Here is a 24,567-nt window from a genome sequence, read left to right as displayed (position 1 = left end):
TATTTTCTGCAGATCGGTAAAAATAGCAAAATTATGGGAAAAATCGCAACACAAATGATCTTTCAATTACTTTAAAAGGAAAAGATCATTGTTTATTCTTTAAATACGAAGTTTTGACGCATTTAGATCGATATTTACAGAAATATCGAAATATTTGTGCCCAGCTCAAAACATTTCGTCCGATTTGCTTTTTTGCCTGCCCAAAATAGGAGCATTCTGCCCACTATAGGAACTAAACCAAAGTTTGCATTTTTACTAATGTTTAAAAAAACTGAGTTAAATCAATAAATCAACAATGCTGAAACATTTTTTGATAGTTTTGCAACCAAAATAATACCACCTCCAATCAAAATTATTAGGTTTAATAATTGTATTTGTATTTTTTCTAATCAGCTGCACTACCGTGCCGAAAACTGGTACGGTTACCCTAATGCTATATCTCGAACCACTATTTGGGGCTGCTATTTTCTATTTTATTTCGTTTGTGGGTAGTCACACTCGCCAAGATTCGATCTTTAGGTGTAAAAATTAAAAAGCACACCTAATGTTTGCTGTCGTTGCATAATTTAACGCAAGTAGTGCAACCGATTTCCATAATAAAGCAAGTGTTATTTTCCTCACGTTAACTTTTGAGTTTAGATCTTGAATAGGTGAATGTTGATTAAAAGCACCAAACTCTGAACAAAATAAACATAAAAAGAACAACATTTGATATGGGAAGATGGCCCATAAACTATCAAAATTGCTTTAGGGACAACAGAATCGAAGCTGTTTGTTCATGTTGGTTGCCCCATACCATATGTTTTTGTACACAAACTCTGACATATCTCGACAAAATGGTGCTCTGTCAAATCGACAAAAAATCACCTTCTAAATACATACACCTTGATACGGTCCTTTTCTGTCATATGCTGTAATGGCTTCCCGATGCGTGCTTTGATGGCGTCTGGTTTCCGTGTTGTTTGCATGCTAATTGACACATATTATTTTGGCGGGCTTTGACAAAGTTGTATTTGAAAAAAATAACCATTTCTATTGCTCTTCGTGAAACACAATTCCTGAAACAATCCCGCAACGTGTTCTACTGTTCGCCGACGGCATGAAGCGCAGAATATCTTCACCTCTCAAACCACCAAATAAAATTTTGGATTTGGAACCGAATTACGTAGAATGTATTGGACCAAATAAAGCCGGCAGTGCCGTAGCCGTTCCACATCAGTTTAAAGATACCAAGCGTAATGATGATCTATCCATGGACTGGGATGAAGAATGGCTCACTGGCATGGAGCTGGAGACAAAGACAGAAAAGGTGTTAATGAAGCTAAATATGTATTGACGGAATTGACGTGTAGAAACTTATCGTCCGTTGCTGAATTTAAGGATTTTACGTTGGATTTATCAACATGGAAACGGTGCAAATTGCTGGACGCTCAGCAGCTAGGGAACTATATGAAAGTGACGCTGAAAGGGAAACGTTGCAAACAAATGGCAGTCTGCCATCTGCTACCTCCATGGTAAGTGAAACCAAGCTAGCACACAGCATTGAATTGGTGGAAATCATATTTGTTTATCTTGTATTGCAGGAATTCGATTGAAGGCATTTCGCCCGGACTTACAGTATCCGTGCTAGCCTTTAAGGAGCATTCGTCTTCTGATCACTTTGTGGTAAATGCGGATGGTGGCTTTTTCGTTACCGAGCCGGATCTACTAGTTTCCGGCACCACCGTTGTGGGCTCATTGTTTTGCCAACGTCGCGGAGTTCTACAGGAGCTGTTTCGCGGAACCGAAGCGGAAAATACACAGGTAATGTGTTCGTTTATTTGTTCCATTCGTTCGCATAAGCTAACACACTACATATTGCACTGTATGTTCCTGGAAAGATGGCCATTGGAACGTTGGCACATTGCATTTTCCAACGATGCATTGTCGATAAGTCGTGCGAGACGCTGAAAGACGTGGAAACGATCGCAGAAGATGTCATGAAGTCGCGAAAGCTCATTTCTTCACTATATGCCATGAAAATGAATGTTTCGGAAGCTTTCGAGCTGGTAGTACCGTACCTGAAACAAATTGAAACCTTTTTGCACCAACACCTTCATCGCGGACGCGCCGAACAGTGTAAACTGCCGTCGCTTCCGAAGGGTTCGGAGCCAGCTAAAATTTGGATCGGCGAAATAAACGATATAGAGGAAAACATTTGGTGCCATCAGCTCGGAATCAAGGGCAGAATCGATGCAACCGTAACCGTCGTACGGGACAAAGCAGCTGAACTGTATGAAACCATGCCCTTGGAACTGAAAACAGGCCGCGCGAGCTATTCGTTCGAGCATCTTGGACAATTGGCGCTGTACGAAATGATGATGGAGCTTGTTGGCCATAAAGTGAGCGCCGGTCTGCTGCTATACCTGCGTGATGGGAAATGTAGCCGTGTAGTGTCGAACCGCAACATGAAGCGAGACTTGATTATGTTGCGAAACGAAATTACCCGGTTCCTGAGTACCTGGATGGTTCCGAATGAAATAGATGGTACCACTACTGCCGGCTGCGAAGACAGGCCGGTGCTACCGATGAAACCCACACTGCCGGCTCCTATCAACAATGAGCGAGCGTGTCCGAAATGTCCCTACAGTACGGTTTGCGTCGCCCTAGCCAAACGTGAAGCTGCATTTCCAACCAATCAAGGATTCTCGTCTATTGCGGAAGAAGCGTGTGGCCATCTAAGCAATAGCGATATCGACTATTTTCTCCGGTGGACCGGACTGATTTACCTAGAGGGACAAGATTCTGCACAATGTAAGCATTCTGCATTCGTGTCAGGGGCACAAACCACACGACCAGTAGCTTGCAAGTGTTTAAAATGCTTTCATTTCATTCGCATTACAATTTAAGCTCACTTGACACGAAACATTTGGAGCCTAACGCCGCAGGAACGGTTCGAAAATGGATGGTGCCTTACTGGGCTTACACTGCTAAGTCCGGTGCACGCTGTCGATGGAGCATTTTTCCATACGTTCACATTAGATCAGCAGACATCAGGTTCCGACACGGAGAATAATGATGGCCACGATCCGGTTCCAAAATCCACTGACATTTTTCAAGTGGGCGAATATGTGATCTGCAGCACAACGAAACGGATTGCAGTCGCTGCTGGACATGTGATCAGTTTTGCCGGTAACGAGCTCGTCGTAACCTTCGAACGTGATCTGTCTGTTAACTACAGTGGAGAACAATTCATCCTGGATCAGCACGTGTCGAGCAGCAGATTGTCCGGATTTGATTTATCCAACCTAGCCATGCTGCTCAGCAACGATGATACGGTGGCACGATATCGCAGGTAAGTTGTGTGGCCAGGGAGTGGAGACCCCTGCTGATAACACTAAGTGAGGGCTGTTGTTTTGTTAATATATTCATTAGGATAATCATCGATCGTGAAATGCCCACCTTCTCCGATGGATTTCTATGCCAGTCGATGGTTCCTAGGGCCAAAGAGATACTGAAAAATCTTAACCGACACCAAAAGCAGGCAGCCCTTAAAGCGGCCGCAACAGATTCGTACTGCTTGCTGAAAGGGTTGCCCGGAACTGGAAAAACGCAAACGATTGTCGGGCTGATTCGGTTGCTATCGCTCCTGGGGCAATCGATTCTGCTGACCAGTAACACGCATTCGGCCGTTGATAATATACTAAAACGTTTGTTGCCCTTTAAGGAGCTAAGCTTCATTCGAATTGGATCGTTAGATCGTATCGATCCGGCAGTAAGACCGTTCGCAGAGCCTATTCTCGCTGAGACTGCAGACAACCCGGAAAAATTAGCTGAATTGTACGAGCAATTTGTAAGCAGACCACACCATTTGAAGCAGGCGCACTCTGTGCAATTACTCCAATTAATGCGTGTCGTTTTCGGTGCTGTACTTGTAGCCAATAGTCGCAGTAACGTGCCAGGGATCGGGCCATGCAATGATCGGTCAACGCACGTTCGATTATTGCATCGTGGATGAAGCGACTCAAGTCTTCCAGGCTAGCATCATCCGGCCTTTGCTACGTTGCAAGAAATTTCTGCTGGTCGGCGACCCCGACCAGCTTCCGCCGGTCGTCAAATCTGCTAAAGCACGGTAATATTGTTTAACAAAAGGTGTGTTCGGCCCTCGGGCTACTATCGAATCTCTGCCTTATTTCAGGTCGCTTGGAGCCACAGAGAGCCTATTTCATCGGTTGGATCAGGAAGGGTCCTACTGTGTGCTTCCGACACAGTACCGCATGAATCGTGTTTTAACCAAACTGGCCAACGACTTTACGTACGACGGAAAGTTGGTATGCGGCAACGATGTAGTGGCCAACGCGACGCTCAAACTACCCAACCTACAGACCGTGCGCAGAATATATGAGGTCGAGCGGTGGCTCATGAAAACCATTTCCAACCAAATCGACCTATCGGCAGTCGTGGTGAATACTGGCAATACGCATCAGCTGAATTTGAGTTATCAGAAATTGAGCGAAGAAACGGCACCAAACGATCGAGATCGTGCGACGAAAAGCCACGTGAAATGTACCAACATTTCGGAAGTTGCCCTCGTGATTTACATTTGCAAAGCATTGTTACAAGCTGGCGTTAAGCAAGAATCGATTGGCATCATAGCACCGTTTCGTGCACAGGTGGATTTAATTCGGAAGAAAATATTTAAACTGTCGGACAACCAAAAGTCGGCTGCTGCGATGGTGCACTCGCCGAGCAACGATAGTACGGCCGGGGACGAACAAGCGCTCTCCAATGATTCCTGCGCCATAGAAGTCAACACAGTGGACCAGTACCAGGGAAAGGATAAAAAGGTATGGCCTTTGTTTTTTGGCGACCTGAAGCATTAGCCAAAATTTTACTGAATGTTGTTTAAACGTTTTCGTTGCAGATAATCATATTTTCCTGTACGAAGTCGAAGAACCTTGCCGCGGCTTCCGATAAAAATGGTGCAGCAGCAGCCCCTGCAGAAGGTGAAATTCTCAACGATAAACGAAGATTGACCGTTGCGATCACTAGGGCACAAGAGAAGCTCATCGTCATCGGTGATCTGGGCACGCTTGATTCGTCGTACAGTACGTTCCAGCAATTGTTTAGTGTTATGTGCAAGGCGAGTAACGTTAACATCGTAGACAAAAAGGACGGGTTTGAATGGGTCAATGTTATGGAATTGCTAGCTTCGTTGTCCGAGTAGAAGGCACAACGGTTAAAATAAAAAGAAACTTACACACGCGTTGTTACATTACGGCAGCTCCATTTCTTGCAGTAACTACACCACGTTTAATTTGCTTATGTCTCGCTTCTCAATCATGCGCAGCTGTTTCTTGCGCATGCGTTTCAGCTTGGCGGGATTTTTGATAATCTGGACGACTTCATTTTTTCGCTCATTTTCCAACCTTCGCCGCTTGTTCTCCTCACGCCGTAACCGTTTCTCCTCATTCTCGCGGCGTCTCGTATCCTTGATGGACTGTGACAGTTCTTTGATCTGCTTTATTTCATCTCTGAATGCGAGCTGTTGCGAAGAAGTTTTCCCACGAAGACTCCTCTTTATCGTAGCAAATCTAGCGTAGAACAAAGTTTCGACGTGTGAATGAATGAATGTTCAGCTTAGTTAGTAAAACATAAAACGAGGATCACCTACCGGTCTTTGTTAGTTTTCCATACCCTACCCGATTTCGGCTTGCCTCTCACCGGTTGAGCGTCGACCTTACTAGACTCAGCTTTCGGTGTGTTAGCTTTTCGAGCCGGAGTCTTAGCCTTTTGTGCAGTAGTCGTACTTTCAGCAGCAGCCTCCATTACGAACGTTTATGATTGTATTATTCACTATTTTGCCGATTTGTTACCGGTCTGAGAAGAGCCTCATGCAGATTTGTTTACAAAACGAAACCTCATGGCAAATCAACTCTCTATTTGACAAGTCTCGCCCCGTTGCAACTGTTGTGACATTACTGCACATACGCGAGCTGTTGTTAGGTTCCGTCGTGAATGGTTATTTGACAACTGGGTTTTATTTTTTTAAAAATCCGTTATACACAGCTAAATATGCAACTTGTTCGAACAAGAACGAGTGAACAGAGCAAATTGAATGTAGGTCAACAAATTCTAGAAGACCGAACACATCATGAAACCACGACCAGCGTAGCCGACCGGCAGATACGAGATGAACTGCAGTTAACGAAAATGTATCACACCTGTAGGTTTGATCTTATTTCGAAGAGTTGCTCATGTTGTGTTTTTTAGTTCAGGAAGAGCAAAGTTGGAAAATTCATCAAAATCAAGTCAAAGAAGCCGAAAATGGAAGATCGAGGCCATGGGATGTTGTCGTCCCACAACAGAAGAAAGAGATAGCTTTAATTTTATATATTATAGCATTTCGGATAGAATTGCATCCATCAGCTCAGCCTAATGATTGATATAATCCCGAAATGAAAAACATTGTTACCTTCCATCGTTGAAGTGCCTGGGAGTAACAAAAAAAAAACTTGAAAACATAACTTGAAATCATACTTTATTCCAAAGTTGGAACAGTTAACATAGCACAAACTCGACCATTTTACACGAATCGTATGAGTGGAAAAACAAATCAGCTCAATAAATTCATTACCAACTGTTCTGTATCGGTTAAAGTTAGATCACGTGCATTCTCCAACAACTTTCGTTTTCGCTTAACTGAACGTGGCATCTCCTCGTCGTTTGAATGTGGTTCGCCTTCACTAACATCTGCTTTAGTACGCTTCGTTCCGTACACCTTGTCCGGATCCGGAAGCCAATCAAGATTCACGCTACCATCGCTCTCACTACCGAAATCGTCAGCCAGCGCAGTGCCGACATCACCGCCCGCCTTAACCGCACGTTCCTTTTCCTTGATAGCAATTCGTTTCGCTTTCTTCAGCGCTTTGTATCGCTTCTTGTCTTCTACATCTTGCTGCTGCAGCCTAAGCCGAGCCTCTGTTAAATCGTAAAAATCGTCTTCCTTTTTATTATCGTCGGTGGAGGCAACGGGCATGCCATCGTCATCGAATGCGGTGCGTTTGCTAATCTGTAATGATTTTTTGATCATCTTTTGCTTAGAGATGCGCTTCTTCGATGTTCCATTCGGGAGTTGCGCGTCCGTTGATACATGATTATTTTCCATTGCGTGACCCTGCTCGACCGTTGCAGGAAGCTCTGCGCCGTTGTCGACACGCTTTACTTGTAGGAAATCTTCTTCCTCCGGATCTTCTTCATCGCTGCTGGCCCTATCCAAAATGCGGGTGGCTGTAGTTTCTAAATTGGAACTCACCTTCGGTCGAGAACCTTTCCCATCCGATGCACGTGAAATGAAGCGCACACGCGGTGTAGTGTTTAATCCCAAGGATCGTGCGTACTCGTCGAGATTTATACTGTCCAATTGAAACACCTCTCTATTCTTCATCAAAGCGACCGATTTGATGTACGCAACAAACGCTCGTTTGGCGCATTCTTTGAGGTCGGGAAACTGTGCGAGGAGCGATTGGATCTTTGCCAGCGGCGAAAACAGTTGCCGCTCGTTCACTTTGATCTGCTTTATGGGTATTTTTCCGTTCTCCAGCAACTGTAGCATAGCCTGCTCCTCATGAGGCAATAGTACAAGCAGATTTTCGCCCGCCGTATTTAACCTGGCCGTTCGTCCGGCTCTATGAATGTATTGCACAACGTCTTCCGGACAGTCCATCTGTACCACCCAGTTCACTTTGGGAAAATCCAGCCCTCGCGATGCTACGTCCGTCGCCAGCAGGCAAACGTTGGTATGCTTCTTGCAAAACTCAGCATATATCTTGTTACGCTTTTCCTGATTCATCCCACCGTGCAAGGGCAGAAGCAAAGAAGCGGGGCGCAATTTTCGAAACAGTTGATAGAAATATTTAACCTGTTTGCAGGTGGAAAAAAATACGATAATTTTTTGCTTTGGGTGGGTGTGCAGAAAGGACCATAACATCGTTAGCTTTGCGGAAAGATCCACCACTACGTAGCTTTGCTGCAGCTTGGCTGGAGTCACATTTTGTTCGTGTTCGTGCGGCGCAATTCGGACAGGTTTCACCAGATTCACTCGAGCCAATTCCCGAACCGAGGTGGTCTGAGTAGCAGAGAATAGTAACGTTTGCCGCACGTCCGGCAGGTTTTCGATTATGGAGTTCATTGTGACGGAGAATCCCATATCCAGACATCGGTCCGCTTCATCCAGAACCAGCATTTTCATATTCGTTGTATCGAACAAAGGATTTTCATCCATGTGCTGCAGCAAACGACCCGGGGTTCCAATGATGATGTTCAGATTATGCAGCCGATTTCGTTCGATCTTAAGGTTCTGTCCACCGATCAGTAGCCCGACGGTAAAATCGTGATGCCTTCCCACTTGTACCGCAGTTTTGTATATTTGCGTCGCCAGTTCTCGCGTAGGCGTGATTATGAGTGCTCCAAGACCATCCATGCGGGTCCATTTTTCCACATATAGCCGTTCCAGGACGGGAATTAAAAAGGCTAACGTTTTCCCGCTGCCCGTCTTAGCTGCTCCAACGATGTCTTTACCGCACAGCGCAGGCAAAATACATTCTCGCTGAATGACGGTCGGTTTGGTGTACTCTGCCTCACTTAGACCGACCATGGTTTTCTTCGACAGAGGGAAATCGCTGAATGTCTCGATAGTGCCGGTGGTGGCACGTGCCGCTTCATCGCAATAGCGTTGCCGCAAGGTTTGGATTTCTTGCTCCTCTTCACTTACGGAAAGCTGCACTTTCGACCGCTTCTGCTTTGGCTGCGGGCGTGATTCCTCATCTTTCGGCGAGCTTTGATTCTCGGTGCTACCTTCCACCGCTCTACGGTGCACACTGTTGCCTTTGAACTTGATTTTCCTAGCATAATTTACGTACTTTTTATTTTCCGGTACTTTCCCCATCGTGGAAACGTGTTTTGCTTTTGAGTGTATTTCACGCCTGCCCAGGCTCGACCATTCGATGCACCTCTGACGAGTTGTCAAAATATTCCAAGATAAATACAAAACTATGAACAGCACTAACCGCAAGATGCTTAATTTGTGCAGGATATTTTTTCTGCTGTTCGAACAAATGTTCTTCTAGATTTTGTTCCGAGTTATTTTTAACTACTATTATCATTTTACTTATTATGTCACCGAAGTGAAATAATAGAACGCAATCCACGTACAACTAAACATAAAATGCAAAATGGTGCAACGAGCGTACATTTGTTTGGCAAATGTGGCAAAAACAAAACATGTCATACATCGAAGCACCTTGATCTTGGGGGGCCAAGAAAGTAATCTGTCAAACGGCAAACAACAACCTTTTATTTTAAGAAACTTGAGCAAAATGGCAGCCACACGGAGATTGCAAAAAGTAAGTTTTTTCGGGCATGTAATTATTTTTTTTAAAGTGCTTGTAAAATGCTGAAGACAATGGCTGACTCTGTTAAAATTGTAGGGTAAATATGTACCTATCGCAAGCCGTGCGCTTTGTAAAGGAAGCATCCGTACTGTGATACGGGCAAATATTAAGGTTTGGCTGTGAAAAGACCTTGTATAATGTGATACAGTCATTGCAAAGAATTAAGTGAAATTGGACACTGAGTGAAAAAATGTACCGACATGGAGTAATGCAATGTTAAACGGTTCTGTAAAGAGTAGCATGAGATCGCGTAGCTTTATGTGTGGTTTTATTTGTTTCTACTTCTGCAGGAGCTAGCAGATATCCGTGCATCGGGAATGAAATCTTTTCGTGACATTGTTGTGGATGAAGCTAATTTACTGCTGTGGACCGGATTAATCGTACCGGTAAGTACGTTACGAAAATATTGTATTAAAACAGAATATTAGAACAGAATTGCTGGCGAATCGTTGTGCGTTCGTCAGAACGGTTTGAATGATACACGGTTGGCAAGCAGTAAACCTCCGCTGGTTATTTTTAAGTATTTAATCCTTCTTCCGCATGGCTTAGCCAAAACGACGAGAGGCTTCGCGTGTCGAGTAGTGCCTATATCCTGCTGTGACTAATTGCTACCTTAAACTTGTTATTTGTTTCCTTTTTTCCCTTAACAGGATAATGTTCCCTACAATAAGGGAGCTTTTAGAATAGAGATAACTTTCCCAGCCGAATACCCGTTTAAACCACCAAAGATTTCGTTTAAAACTAAAATATATCATCCAAACATCGATGAAAAGGGACAGGTTTGTCTACCGATCATCAGTGCCGAGAACTGGAAACCGGCAACAAAAACAGATCAAGGTTAGTATCGGCAAAGCAAATGAATTGAGTGAAGGAAAGTTATTTAATTTTTCCACATCTATTGCAGTGATTCAAGCATTGATAGAGCTTGTTAATGATCCCGAACCCGAACATCCTTTGCGGGCTGATCTAGCGGAAGAGTTTCTAAAGGATAGGAAAAAATTTACGAAAAACGCCGAGGAACACACCAGAAAGCACAGTGAAAAGCGACCGGAATAAAGGGAAAGCATTGGCGTAGGATGATGATGATGATGATGATGTTGATGGTTTACCGAGACTACCAGTCAAAACGGGCGATTGTAAATTGCAGACCGTGGGTAATGAAGATGACGATTATAAGGGTGTAATTCAGCAAATACATATTTTATCCGTGTGAGTCGTGGGCCAAACAACACAAATCAATAAGAGAACTAACTTGATGCTACGCTTGTCAATTGCATTATAATAGCATAATATATCCAAATCATGTTCATTCTACGATGCACCCCGCACGCGAACAAAGTTCACAAGACTTTTGAGAGCTAAAACCACAGCACGAAATTCATACTTGGATGACATCGTAGCGCTCTATCGTCTGTCTGTCTGTCTATTCGCCAAAGGCCACGTGGGAATGATGCTAATCCCACGAAGAATAGTGATGTCGGTTCTACAAACATTGGGGTCTATTAAAGAATGCTACAGAAATGCTAGCAATAGTACAACAGCTGAAAATGAAATGGAAAGAGCTAAGTACGGATGACGATGAAACGGAATCATAGGATTCTTAACTGAAAGTTCGTTTGCCTGTCGCGAACATCACCAACGTTGTAACTCAGTATGGAACGCAAACTACAGAAACACCACCGACGCATCCGATCGTAGGAAGAACTACGAATATACTGAGTAAAGTAAAAAGGTCAGAGCTCATTCAGTTTTTTTTCTACATTGAATGTGAAGATACTACTCTTGCAATGAGACAGATCAGTTGTAAAGTGTGCCATAGGTTACACCTATTTCGGATCAGGGAGTTTGTCTCCTTAGTGCCGATAATTTTACGGCGCAGCTGATATCATATAGGCGAAATACGTATCGCCTTTTACTAACCTGGTAGTACTCGGCTGTTTCAATTGCCTCAGGGGTTGCCAATTTATCTTTCCATTTATCTTATGTTGACACCCTCCGTAAGAGCTTTTGTACGGCATCCTTATGGTGTGCTGTAACCATCGAATTCTTTCCATTAGCACGATTTGAAAGCTTTGGGCAAGACACGTGACAGTGAGAAGGGTTAGGCAGACTGGCAGTACCATATAATAAGGATAAACTTCACACTGCCCATACTGACCTTTACGGTCTTTGAAAACTTCTCCTTGGAATGAGCCTTCCGAATGAAGCTCGTTGAAGCACCGAAGTCAGCTTCTTCTATCGGCGGATTTTGGATGGCCGCAAGGAGCCAAGGACATTGAGCCTCGTGCAAAAGCGTTTCTCTAGGGCTCTTCGGAATTCGCAGCTTCAAGGATTCATTTTCCTTCGGGGCTTTTTTCGCCGTCAACTGATAATCTGCTGGAACACTGGCTTCTACCACGGTAAGAAACTCTGACTCAGTCATCGCTCCTAAACACATTTTTAAAAAGTTGAGCCGTTTCGCGAACAGAAATCCTATCCTTGTAGGTCGATATTTGGCAGAGCACAACGGCAAAACCAGAACCAGAACGACGATGATCGTCACCAAGGCGAAGATGAGCCCAGTGAGTTCGCTGGCTAATGCTGCCAAGCTGCACGTTTCGAAGAAGATTTGTGGTGACTGATTTTCTCCTTACACAAGGCATTATCTCCTTTTCGGAATACAAAGAGAAACTTCAACTACATGTTACTGGGTTGAGGTGAGGGGTTGAAGTTGTGATCTGAATCATGATGTTTATGTATAGCTTTGTTAACCATAAACCCATTAGATTGATTTGTGCGCCGGCTGAAAGGTAAAGGATGGTACTATAAAGCGCACAACAACACACTTAAATGTACAGCAACAAAAATATCATTAATGAAAGAATGTAGAAACAGATTTGTATTTAAAAATACCCAAAACTCTATTTGTATTCTGTTACTTTGTGAATGTATGATTCACATAACATCGAAACTCATGCTTTAGATTAGAGCCTGCTAATGAAACATTTAACTTAAACCTTGCGTTTTAGCCCTAATAAGCGCCAGGAACCAAGCCCCAGCGATGCGCGATACTCTTCCAATAAACGATGTCGAACAGGGCTCTTTCGTCGTGGCCTTTATCTTTCTATTGCATAATGGCACGCGCACCATTCAGCGATGAGTATGCGGGTGAGTTAGTTAATGCTCAAACTCAATGTGGGTTGGTTTAAATTGTGCATTAAGGTTGAACTTAACGCTATTATACTAGTATACTACTACTATGGTTCATGAAACAATGACCGCCCGACGTACTGATTCAATAATTCCAGGTTGTACTGAACATCTAACGTGTACTGTAAGTATGCGTTTAGCAGCTCCGTGCATCATTCGTTCCGTCCCATCGAACTGTGCCGTAGCGTATCGATGAATATTTGACGAATGCGAGATGGAAGGGATTGTTTGAGTTAAAAATATTTAAAAAAAAATAGAAACAGTTGCATTATCCTGCTAATGACCCATAATGTAAAATGAAGGTAGGTAAATGAAGCGAAAGTCTTGTCTAGACTAAGGTAAATCAAACGATTCAGCAAATAAATAAAGATAAAATCATGGTAGTGTGGAACAACCCACAAACCACACAGTTTGTTTGATATGGATTGCAAGCGTTATATACGTCATCTTCTGTTGAAGGTAATCCCGGTCACTATTCCTTTCAGAATTCAGAAACCAACACGCTCATTACTGCACGGTCGTCAAAAAAGCAAAGGTTCGTGTTGAAATGATTGTTAGTAGGGAGGGTGGCATTCGCATTATCAACCGTTTATTGCCCCTAAGTCTTATGCATCTTTTTAACTTGTTGGTCTGCAAATACCATGATGACAAAATACACAATTTCGTACTATTATGAACATAACACACAGAAAATTACAAACTAATAAGAATAAGGGCCTTGCGGGAAAATTATGCCTTTAACTAGGTTCCATAAGTCAATGATGGATTAGAATGCGCGCGAAGGTACGCTGCAATTATAGCGCCAACCATGGATAGTGTTGAAGCGCTTCCTTTGACCTATCACCGTAATCGTATGTTACTTCCACGCCCCTTCCAATATCCTCTTTGGCAATAAGCACAAGGTGTGGTCGATTGTTGATGGGTACTGTTTTAGTAACTAAATTACCATTCCGGGAATGGTTTACTAATCGTCCAAGTTTTCCACTCTCGGCTGTCGCGTCAATGCTGCAAAGAAGGTGTTAACATGAGAGGATCAGAGGTACAGGTTAAGCGGAGGCGGTCTTGGTAATCCAAGCTTATAGTTCTCTTACCAATGTTGAAGATTCTTGTGGCGGAAGTAATACATGTAGCATCCAGTATTATCGTCCTTTGCATAGATTTGCTCCCGTTGCTTTGCTTCCGAAACGCTGATCAGATCGCCAATATATTCTACCACAAACTCTCCTTTGGAGAAGGGGCGCGTAGTGACAATGCCACGGCCCTTGCCTTCGAAATGCTCGATCTACACGCGGTAAAATAACAAACGATGAAACGGGTGTGTGTGTTTGTGTTACAAAGCGCCAATTCCATTTACCTTAAGTCCTTCTTCGCGCCCTTCTCGGATGGCTTTTTCTATGTCGCGGTCCCGCTCGACTTGCACCTCCTTCTTTGTCTTCCGCACACTTCGTCTTATTGGATAGAATTCCGTAATTTTCTTGCTACAGCCAGTAGTAGTGGTCGATTTGGGAACCGCGGGCCCAACAATAAGCTTGCGACTTTGCACGAGCAGCTGGTTGTTCGACGCATCCGCTCCTCCGATAGCCGAACGCATTTCGCTTTCGGAAACATCTTGTGGCTCTTGTGGCTTGATGTCGTCCGCAGTATCTGCTGATTCATTTACTTTAGGATCATTTTTACAAATTAACCTGCAATGTTAGAGAAAGGACATTTGGCGCGTGTTATGTTATGATGGAACAACGGATAAGACACCAGAAAAAGGGGAAATACCTTTTGCGAGTTTTGTTGATTCCGGCACGCCTTTTACTGCGGCTGTTTTCCGGCGATGAAGCATTTAAGAGCCCGGGAGGGCTTTGTAAATATATTATTGCGTTTTTTACAGGCGAGGGACAAAGAATTCGGTGCGGAGTGGCTGGTTTTTTACGCTTCTCCAAATGGTCCGTCTGTTCGCTACCCATCGATAGGTCTTGTTGACAGCCGTCCGCGTGAATCAACGTTATGGCAGATCCGTCCGATCCGGATAGGATAACGACGCCACTGTCGCCACTGTCGCAGGAATTGTCTCCATCGTGTATTAAAGTTTCCACCGCGGTAGTAGTAGAATCGATCTGTGTGACTTGTGTTGGTTTCGAGAGATCTAGTACGTGCTGGTCGACATGCTCGATCGATGTCTTTTGCTGAATGTCTGGGCTCTTTACGTTTACCTTCCAGAAGGAATTTATCTTTGGTTGCAATGATGACGAGAAGGGGTCATTTTTTATTTCTGAATTGGCCAAAAACGAGTTGTGCAACAGCTTTAGGGTACGATTTTGAGCGTTTGATTCCGCAGGGAAATTTAGGCTTAACACTGGTTCCTGCAGGAATATGTTATTATTTATGGATTTTTTGGTGTCCTCAACTGCAACAACTTCGTCTTCGTTTATTTCCACAACGGGTGGCTCTATCAGCTGAACCTCGAACGAATCATCGGCGTGCTCGTGTGTATTGTCCACCGTTTGCGGCAGATCTATCGAGCTGATGACATCGTCATCGGCTTTAGGATTGGCTTTTCTCTCTAGATATTGTGATATGTCTGCTGTCTTTACACGACCCCCGCGAAGCTTCATCGGTTCTACGCGAAACTTTGCAGTCAAGTTGTTTAACTGTGGGATCGTTTTGACGTTGTCGTTATTGTCTTTCGGAGCGCACTTAATATCCTTCCGCTTGGGACTGGCAGTTTCATCGTGAAAAGGTTTGGCAGAAATCTTTTCAGCATTTCGCGTCCGTCGACCTAAAAGAGCGGGGGGAGGGGATGGGAAAACAAAACTGGCGCATATCATAAACTGAAGATTCTTATTACATTCACACTTTATATTCTTATTATGTTCCCGCGCTATCACATGTTTGGTGGGAACCTTCACGAAAAACAAAAACTAATCATGAGCAATTTAAACAATTTGAATAATTGCATACGAAATGCCTGCACAACAGACGCAGAACGCGTACGGGGCTTGCAAGAATGGCGCTCCTAATGTGTCATATATGTATGTTCTGAACTGTGTAGCAAACCCCATTTGTGCGACGTTCGAATGGAAGCATATGTTGCAATAAGCGCCAAACACGACGCACCGTGTGCAGTTGCAGTAATGCGTTGCAACATATAGAACCTACCTTTAAGCATCTTTTCAATTTGTCTGGGACAAGCGTATGTCCTTTGTTCGATTTGAGCACGCTGGGACGCTTCTTCTGTGCCTTCACTTGATGCTGACTTGGTGCTGGGCAATTGTAGTCACATCGGGACAGAGAGTCTATTTTAAGCTTGCGATTCACACTTTAATCAACGCACTAGGAATCCACTACAAACACAGCACGATCGCACTAAATTAAAATTTTAAGCTTTCCAGATATTAGACTGCGAGACGAAGCGTCGCATAGATGGAATGGCATCTTTTCTTCTTCCTCTTCTTCTTAGGATTAATTGTTACGATACTCCGTGTATAGCTCGCTGCCTTTTGCACCAACACTGTTTTCACACCGAGCTAGCGCCGCCGGACCGGGCATACGATGAAAGAATAATATCTTTGAACCGTGCACTAAGAACATAAATATTGACCATTTAGCGAGCAGTACATTTAATAAATACCAATTTGCAAATTTTGATACAATCAAGAATAGGTCGTGCGCAGCTGTCATTCAGCTACATTGACCAAGGTGCGTAGCGGGAAGATGGGAGTTTGAGCGGGTTGTCAAATTTGATGCCATATGCATGGCCAAGATATTTCAACGAACAGCAGGGTTCGACAAGCGTATGCAAAAAAGAGAGCAAAAATTTTTGTTATTCTTGAAAATGAACGCATACAGTTAGTTTGAAGCGATAATGTGTCATTAATATTATGAAGCTATTTCTCAATCTAAAGCTATTTTTCTGATCAGCTTAGATTTCTTCTGCCTGGAATCAGTTTGGTTCGGCGGTCATCTACCATTTTAACGAGCCACACCTCTTTCTATTTACCTTGCTATCGGTTGTAATGTCATGTATGCCCCTGCTTACAACGAACACTTTGGTCATGCCACAATCGATGCTGGAGCATGCGCAGCTGTTTTCTGTTTTTCAGTGATGGACATAGCAATTCCACCCGTGTTGCGTATTGTGCAGTCTTAGTGCTTCGTGTTAAGGATTTCATCACTCAGTGTATTGGTTGTGTTACTATCAATAGTCAGTTTGCAAGCGTGTGATATCCCCAACCGATGAATAGTTCGCACTGCTAAACAGTTACCTAGCTTGCAAGCATAATCAGCAGAAGTAAACGTTGTGCATTCCAACACCTCCACCTATTTAGCAGTAGGTTGATTCTGCTGACACAGGCGATAAGGTAGCAGCTGGTTTATCGATTTTAGATCCAGGCACATACATATACATAGAGAGAGATATACATATACCGTTGAAAAAGCAAAATAAACTAAATATTCGCAATGGCTTTGGTAAGTGATGTTTTGCACTAAACTGTTATGAGTCATCAAATATTATGAACTGTTAAATTTACTATCATCGTTTATTTTTCTGTTTGTTTCATTCAAGATAATGAAAGCTGCTAAATGCCCCACCGATGAATTATCGCTCAAGAATAGAGCCATCGTCAGCGCTGGCGATTTTCCGTCGGATATCAAGTAAGAAGTGATAGCAATTGCAGGAGCAACCTTTTTTTCTCCTCCATTACTGCTATCGATTATTTTAAATGTGTAGACAATTTTATTGTGTATAAGAATTGAAAATGGATGTAATATGCATATTGCGGTATATTTTCGCAGGTACATTGACGTGTCGACTGCGCCTGGTCAGCATTTCATTTTTTACATCGAACGAACCGTTGCCGGAGAAATAAACTCCGGAACCATCGGATTTTCGTTGCTGCAGCGAAAATGGGCAACGCTTTCAATTAATCAGGACATAAGTGTCAAACCATATCACTTCGAGCGATCGTCTGAGGTCCTTTGCAGCATTGCTTTGGAAGTGGATTTTCTACAGAAAAAAACGTAAGACAAACATTTGCCGTGAATTATCCTATTCCTGTGCATATAATCAATTTCTATCTCCCGTTCCATTGCACAGTGTAACGCACGAACCGTACGACAGCGATCAAATGGCAAAAGACTTCTTGTTACAATTTGCGGGTTTGGCAGTTACCGTCGGCCAGCCGTTGGTTTTCAACTTCCAGGATAAGAAGCTGCTCTGTTTGGCCGTGAAAACGCTCGAGGTCATAGATGCCGCAGCCATGGCTTCTGGCAACGGGTCTAGTGGTGGCGGTCCTGTAGAACCGAAACGCGTCAATTTTGGCCGACTATTGGCCAACACCGTTGTTACGTTTGAAAAGGCCGAAGGCTCAGGATTGAATCTCGTTGGGCGCTCCAAGGGCCGTGTTACGGCGGTGAGACAGTCCATCATTAATCCCGATTGGGACTTCGGAAGAATGGGTATCGGCGGTTTGGACCGTGAATTCAATGCAATCTTTCGACGTGCGTTTGCATCCCGTGTGTTTCCACCGGAAGTTGTCGAGCAGCTGGGATGTAAGCACGTAAAAGGCATTCTACTGTATGGACCCCCTGGTACTGGTAAAACTCTTATGGCCCGACAGATCGGCACAATGCTGAACGCTCGCGAACCTAAGATTGTGAATGGTCCGCAGATTCTGGACAAATACGTAGGCGAATCGGAGGCCAATGTGCGTCGACTATTTGCCGATGCTGAAGAAGAAGAAAAGAGGGTATGTACAATGCACTCGCATCGTTTTACAGTTCAAACGGATAAATCAAGATTTAAAACAATATGTGTATGCAAACACTAATAATGTGTATCTTTTGTTCTTTCTATTCCGTCTTCATATAGCTTGGCCCAGCCAGTGGATTGCACATAATTATTTTTGATGAAATTGACGCCATTTGCAAAGCTCGTGGAACAGTTGGAGGCAATTCCGGTGTACACGACACTGTTGTGAATCAGCTGCTGGCAAAAATCGATGGAGTGGAGCAGTTAAACAACATTCTAGTCATCGGTATGACCAACCGCAGAGACATGATTGACGAGGCTCTGCTGCGACCTGGTCGACTGGAAGTCCAGATGGAAATCAGTCTTCCGAATGAAGAAGGCCGCGTACAGATTCTGTCCATCCACACTCGTCGCATGAAAGAGTTTAAGAAGCTTGCACCAGACGTAGACCTACGGGAGCTCGGAGTTAAGACTAAAAATTTTAGCGGTGCCGAATTGGAAGGCTTGGTTCGTGCCGCACAGTCCACCGCAATGAATCGTCTGATAAAAGCGGCTTCGAAGGTGGAAGTTGATCCAGCAGCAATGGAGAAGCTGATGGTGACCAGGGAAGATTTTCTGCACGCTTTCGAAAATGACATCAAACCGGTAAGTCAGCTGTTATATGGTGTGTTGTTTTTATGCAACAAGTCCGGTCGTATGTCACCAATTCTTGTTCTATGATATTACAAATTCAAGGCAGCAGGCCTTGAAAATTAATCTGCGTACGATAGACGATCGGGATCCCACAACCTGTCACATTGAGTATATACACTAGTGATGGGCGCTTGGGAGCGAAGCCACGGCTCCGGAGTCGATTCTGTTCCGACGGCTCTGGAGTCGGCACCGCTCGGACTGCTTCGTAGCTGACTGCGAACTAAAGGCTTTGGAGACGGCTACGTTCAAAGTTTTTTTTCAATGTGCAGCATTTTCTCGACCACAATGTTTGCATTTTTACCGGTACCGGTTTGTACCGTTGTGGAGCTGGCACTACTTTTTGCTGAAGCCGTTTGGCGCCGGCTCCGCCTACGGAACCGATTTTCCCATCACTAATATATAGCTTATCGTCATAAGAGCTACTGGCACTTCGTATGTTTAGACCATATTTGATCGCGATGCTTGCCCAGGCGCTATAATATATTTATCGTGTCGCCATACAGATAGCGGAGATATCGGTGTATGCGATTGTTGTTGTTGTTGTTGAGCCGGGCGCTTGTCCCGGTTCATGGTTTGAGAATGTTGGGTACCTCCGAAAGGATGCTGCGGGCGTCAATTTTTGTACAAGCAAAACGCAAAATATCTCATTAGTCTTTGTTACATTAATGTACATGATATTTCCTTTCCTGCAAAATAACTTATTTCTAAAATATTAAACATTTAAAACTCCGAGGTAAAATACTTACTTAACAATCCTCGACACCGTTCACGGTCCAGCGCCTTCGTCTGCCAATCGATTTCCTCGGCCGTTCTGGCGGACGCATCAACGCCATCACTCCATCTCAGTTTAAAATCGACGAAATCGACAGTTTTGTTAAGTTAATTGTGTGACAAACCTTACATTAAATAGTTCAATGCATTAAAAACAGGTCTATAAAGGTAAACTAATACAATGTATCTCACTTTCAGGCGTTTGGAACGGCAGCCGAAGCTCTCGAAAACTATTTGACAAGGGGAATCATCAACTGGGGCTTGCCGGTGGCTCATGTTCTGGAAGATGGTGCGCTGTACACCGAACAGGCCAGAGGCGCGGAAGGTTCCGGGTTAGTTTCGGTACTTTTGGAAGGCCCACCGAACGCGGGAAAAACAGCTCTTGCAGCGAAACTGGCAAAATTGTCCGACTTTCCGTTCGTGAAAGTTTGCAGCCCTGATGAGATGGTTGGTTTTACGGAGAGTGCCAAATGTCTGCAGATACGTAAGGTAATAAGCATCTGCAGTGTACATACTGCAGCGCAACAATGAAAATCCCAATCTTTGCATTCATTAACTTTATCCTTTCAACAGTACTTTGATGACGCCTATCGTTCAACATTCAGCTGTATCCTCGTGGATAATATCGAGAGATTGCTAGACTATGGACCGATCGGCCCTCGCTACTCTAATCTTACGCTGCAGGCGCTTTTGGTTTTACTAAAGAAACCTCCACCAAAGGGAAAGAAACTTCTGATACTTTGCACTACCAGCCGACGGTATGAACCGTTTCAAACAAAGCGGTAACATGTTTGAATTTACACACGATATTTGAATGTATTCTTTTTGGTTTTAGACAAGTGTTGGAGGATATGGAAATGCTGTCAGCATTTACGGCCGTCTTGCACGTACCGAACCTATCGACGGCAGATCATTTAATTGCCGTCCTGGAACAGGAGCCTGATGTGTTTGGCCGCAACGAACTGGCTGCAATTTATAAACGGCTGAAGGGGCGCCGTATTTTCGTTGGAATCAAAAAGCTGTTGGATTTAATCGATTTAGCACGACAAATGGATCCTCAAACACGCATGATGAAGTTTTTGTCCAAACTTGAAGAAGAAGGAGCTATAGAAGATGCTACCGTGGCACATTGAAAGAGTACATGAGCATTTAATTGTCCTATTCGTACATGCCGCAGCTAAAAGCTTAATTTCAGTCGTACATGTGCGATTTGAGTTTTTCACTGAGCAACGTTCGAAGCAAGTACAAGCCAGCACTTACTGAATACTTTTGTTACTATTATTTGATAGAATTATTTGTCATAACCCCAGGAGCTGGCTCAAAAACTCAAAAACTACAACTTTAACCTCCAATGAAGCAAGCTTTCATAGTATGATGGGGACATTAACTTACAGTATAATAAAAGTACTCACGCACCTGCGTGTGAATCAGTATTTGCTTTGTTGTCAGGCTGCAAATTGTAAGCAAATCTCAAATTGATTAAATTCAATTCCTTGCAAGTAGTCAACCCAGACAAGTCCTTGATTACAGCTTGTAGAACGGTAGCTTCTTTCAAGCAGTTGTATGAAGCTCAACAGCAAACAAAACATCGCAAACATATGTTACAACACACGAATTGCAAATATTCTATAGGCATAGTACACGTGTAACATGACTTATCCAATGCTGGAGAGCTCTGCATATTTGAGCCACGGCGTAGATAAGATTTTACCCACAACCGGTTTGTTGTTGAGCTTTGCGTTAACAAACATATAAATATATAAATTCAAGAGGTATAATACAACAAATAACATTTCAACAATGAAATCAATTAAAATAACTTAACATAATCTGGGCTCACTTGTAACTGTGACACGGAGTTGTTAGCTGAACCGAGGAAAATGGGAGGTTCGTCGTTTTGTTAATAGGGCTTTTATGTTTTATGCAGCACATGCAGCAGGAACAAGAGAAAGCTGTTGCTATTTAATTTAAACCATTCCCAAATTTACATGTAATGTTTGTTAGTCAAAAGCTATTAGTAAAAAGACTTCTATTTATTAAATTATGCTTTTTTTTAAATAATTGCATTTAAATCTCTCTGTTTTCCTTAGCGACCTACTAGGTCATGCCCTGCCATGTAATGGCTGATTTAACTAATTTTTACCTCATAGCTAAATAACCCGGCCCCGGCTATTGTGCCGATTGAAAGTGACCTTTGATCCATGGTCATCGGTGTATTCATCTGAGCGCCGAAGCACGAATATAGGGGGACGGTGTCGGCTTACATACAAAATTTTAATCTCGATGCGTTTAAATCGATCTTGGGAAATTGAATTAGCTGTTGACACACAAACACACGTAAATTTAAACTTGAAATAAAAACTATGTACACATACTGCAAAACGCTTCTGCAATACAATACAGTTTAAAAGAAGAGATAAACAATCTGACTATTGTTAAAGTATGATGAAGAAAGACATAGTTGTTTGTTTTAATTATACGTTAATTTTTTTGTGTATTCAAGTAAATTACTAGTAGTGTGATTGTGGTTGACCGTAGAGCTAATTCTGCATACAAGATTCCATACAAAAATCGTGAATCGTTGCAGTGATATATCTGAAGCAATTGATACACCAAATCAAGTACAATAAATGCCTGTATTTGATTCCGATTATACAGATTCGGATTTTCTGTTGTGTTTTATGCCATCGTATTAACGATCTTTATTTACAATATATCGTGCATGTGCTTTCGGCTTACCTCAGCCAAATGATTATCAATCGTTATTCGAACAACTTGCCACATGGCGAAGTGTGTTAATATAGATATTAAAAAAAAGAAAACGATAAACTTACTTTACTGTAGCAAAACAACGTTCTACAATTACTAGTGACACAATTAATAATGTCAGTTATGAGTCTATGTGCAGAATACACAGTATAAAAATAAAGTTAAATAATCAAATAATAATGCATTGTAGTTTTTTCTTGTAGTAGAATTATGTTCTCCTCCTTACTTTCTACCAACTTTAATGTCCTTAACACCCAAAATAGTGTTGCAGGTGTACCAAATAACTCAGATAGTCACGGATAGGATGAATAAGTCAGGTGTCCATTTTGGTAAAGTTTTCAGTAGCAATGTTGAAATCTTAATTTTTTTTGTAAAAATACAACTGACCTTCTCCTCCAAAGGCCTTTGGCGTCCAGCTATGGTAAGCCTACATAACAAAATTTCTTGTAGACAAAGGGGCCTCGTAACTCTCTCATGTAATCAGACATCTCGAAGTTGGGTCCGTTACTGGTTCATAGAAAACTTGTTCATTGCATCACATAAAGCCAGTCTTATAAAGCCATCGCATCGTTCCGAAGCCTTTCAAAGGATAACATAGGCCCTCTATACTCTACTCCGATGCAATATATCCACGGCGTTTTCATCTCTATTAGATCATAGTTCCCATTGACATTGTTAGATCATAGTATCCATTGAAATTATAGTGTATAAAGATGACGCAGGAGTGAAATGCAAACTGTTGAATTACAGCTGGTGTACAGACGGTGTTATAATTAGATTCATGTTCAAGTGAGTGAAGATACATTTAAATTCCTACAAATACATTTTTTCCACATATCTGACCTTGTATATAGGGGGGACAGATTGGGTTGCTTGGGAGAATTATTGATATGGCTAAATTGAGCGGAGTAGGGTAGGAGGATGGTTAGCGTATGTTTTCTATGTTAGCAATGGTTAGTGATGTGTCTACCAAAGCAGTAGGGCGTATCTGGTCATCGATACGAAAGCGAGGGATCGGTTGGTGGCCGATCAACGAATAGATGTGCAGGTTGAGTATCCGTGAGAAGTCCTTCAACTTTAACTTTACGCCAGAAAATTTCCGCAGTCAATAAGCTGCACTGTAAGCCCACCACAAGTGTCAACACAGCTCACACAGATCGGCTGAGCCAGGCTGAAGTGGCGAGGGACCGCGCTTGGGGAAGCTCTATTGGACAATACCACTACCTACGCGATGTGCCTCAATGACTACTCACGTATGTGTAGCATTTACATCGGGGGCTACTGTAAGAGGAAGGATTCTCCTGTTTGATGTTTAACATCGCTATGGAAAGCGTCATACGAAGCGCGAGCTTAGATTTTTCCTACTCTTTTCAATTCCTACTCAATCGGACGGACATCTGCGGCGAAGTGACTCTGCTGGCAAAAGCATTGTTAGTGCCTGCGACCATCTTTGGCGGTGTGTGCGAGCAGGAGTGATATTCGTGAGGAGAAGATATTCTGACGGTTGTGAAAGCTGGAAGGATACGATGATTGGGGCACGTAATGAGGATGCCGGACTCATGGCTCACCAGGAAGATACTCGTCAGCGAGCCGTTCCATGCGCAGCGAAACACACTGAGCTCGAAGGATGGATCAGCTGGAGTCTTATCTGTCGGAGGTTAGAGGTACTCGTAGTTAGAAGAATGCATCTCTGGACCGAGTTTCTGTATCCAACAGACTTGCTCCACCCTTAGCGAGTGTGGTAGCCGCAGACATCCTCGCAGAGTTTTTTTTTCTATTAGGTTGTGCATTGTTATGATCTTGATGCTTTTTAAGTCCATCAACATAATAATGTCTTTCGATTCGATCTTTATGTATCGATATAATTTCTATACCGAATATACTTCAGTGAATCAGTCTGCCTCCAGTTTCCGTAGCGAGAGGATGCTTATCGCTTGGAGGCGCTCCTACGATTTTTTTTCCTAAAGGCACATA

General features: G+C 43.1%; 6 protein-coding genes across 10 annotated transcripts; 3 read left to right on the top strand and 3 right to left on the bottom strand.

The window, feature by feature from the left end:
- The first annotated feature begins 884 nt into the window (after window positions 1–884).
- Window positions 885–5,262, top strand: LOC118517714 (DNA replication ATP-dependent helicase/nuclease DNA2). Its single transcript, XM_036064159.1, has 9 exons — window positions 885–1,309; window positions 1,381–1,514; window positions 1,584–1,803; window positions 1,881–2,793; window positions 2,890–3,334; window positions 3,415–3,832; window positions 3,918–4,111; window positions 4,178–4,826; window positions 4,904–5,262. Exons 1-9 carry the CDS (start codon window positions 1,100–1,102, stop codon window positions 5,204–5,206), a joined length of 3,486 nt encoding a protein of 1,161 aa, XP_035920052.1. The 5' UTR covers window positions 885–1,099; the 3' UTR covers window positions 5,207–5,262.
- Window positions 5,153–5,924, bottom strand: LOC118517719 (coiled-coil domain-containing protein 86). The gene is made up of 2 exons (XM_036064168.1): window positions 5,654–5,924; window positions 5,153–5,573 (listed from the first exon to the last, which is right to left on the bottom strand). The coding sequence occupies exons 1-2, from the start codon at window positions 5,806–5,808 to the stop codon at window positions 5,282–5,284; spliced, it is 447 nt and encodes a 148-aa protein (XP_035920061.1). The 5' UTR covers window positions 5,809–5,924; the 3' UTR covers window positions 5,153–5,281.
- Window positions 5,925–6,503: 579 nt separating this feature from the next.
- On the bottom strand, window positions 6,504–9,005 carry LOC118517716 (probable ATP-dependent RNA helicase DDX10). The gene has a single exon (XM_036064161.1). It carries the CDS (start codon window positions 8,924–8,926, stop codon window positions 6,596–6,598), a length of 2,331 nt encoding a protein of 776 aa, XP_035920054.1. The 5' UTR covers window positions 8,927–9,005; the 3' UTR covers window positions 6,504–6,595.
- Window positions 9,006–9,240: 235 nt separating this feature from the next.
- On the top strand, window positions 9,241–10,759 carry LOC118517718 (ubiquitin-conjugating enzyme E2 L3). 4 transcript variants are annotated; one of them, XM_036064164.1, is made up of 4 exons: window positions 9,241–9,383; window positions 9,722–9,817; window positions 10,082–10,268; window positions 10,336–10,759. In XM_036064164.1, the coding sequence occupies exons 1-4, from the start codon at window positions 9,357–9,359 to the stop codon at window positions 10,485–10,487; spliced, it is 462 nt and encodes a 153-aa protein (XP_035920057.1). In that variant the 5' UTR covers window positions 9,241–9,356; the 3' UTR covers window positions 10,488–10,759. The 4 variants fall into 4 exon arrangements, with proteins under 4 accessions (XP_035920057.1, XP_035920060.1, XP_035920059.1 ...); XM_036064167.1 differs by having other exon boundaries at window positions 9,347–9,468; XM_036064166.1 differs by having other exon boundaries at window positions 9,379–9,636.
- Window positions 10,760–12,306: 1,547 nt separating this feature from the next.
- On the bottom strand, window positions 12,307–16,319 carry LOC118517717 (histone-lysine N-methyltransferase PR-Set7). 2 transcript variants are annotated; one of them, XM_036064162.1, is made up of 5 exons: window positions 15,768–16,319; window positions 14,388–15,387; window positions 13,975–14,305; window positions 13,712–13,902; window positions 12,307–13,625 (listed from the first exon to the last, which is right to left on the bottom strand). In XM_036064162.1, the coding sequence occupies exons 1-5, from the start codon at window positions 15,775–15,777 to the stop codon at window positions 13,415–13,417; spliced, it is 1,743 nt and encodes a 580-aa protein (XP_035920055.1). In that variant the 5' UTR covers window positions 15,778–16,319; the 3' UTR covers window positions 12,307–13,414. The 2 variants fall into 2 exon arrangements, with proteins under 2 accessions (XP_035920055.1, XP_035920056.1); XM_036064163.1 differs by having other exon boundaries at window positions 14,388–15,422; window positions 15,768–16,303.
- Window positions 16,320–16,653: 334 nt separating this feature from the next.
- Window positions 16,654–22,773, top strand: LOC118517713 (vesicle-fusing ATPase 1-like). The gene is made up of 8 exons (XM_036064158.1): window positions 16,654–17,078; window positions 17,176–17,264; window positions 17,406–17,630; window positions 17,707–18,358; window positions 18,481–19,005; window positions 20,023–20,313; window positions 20,398–20,582; window positions 20,660–22,773. Exons 1-8 carry the CDS (start codon window positions 17,070–17,072, stop codon window positions 20,955–20,957), a joined length of 2,274 nt encoding a protein of 757 aa, XP_035920051.1. The 5' UTR covers window positions 16,654–17,069; the 3' UTR covers window positions 20,958–22,773.
- Window positions 22,774–24,567: the final 1,794 nt, after the last annotated feature.

Source organism: Anopheles stephensi, chromosome 2, assembly GCF_013141755.1.
Source record: "Anopheles stephensi strain Indian chromosome 2, UCI_ANSTEP_V1.0, whole genome shotgun sequence".
Classification (NCBI taxonomy): domain Eukaryota; kingdom Metazoa; phylum Arthropoda; class Insecta; order Diptera; family Culicidae; genus Anopheles; species Anopheles stephensi.
The sequence above is the reverse complement of the archived record's forward strand: the minus strand, read 5'-3'. Positions and strand labels throughout refer to the sequence as shown.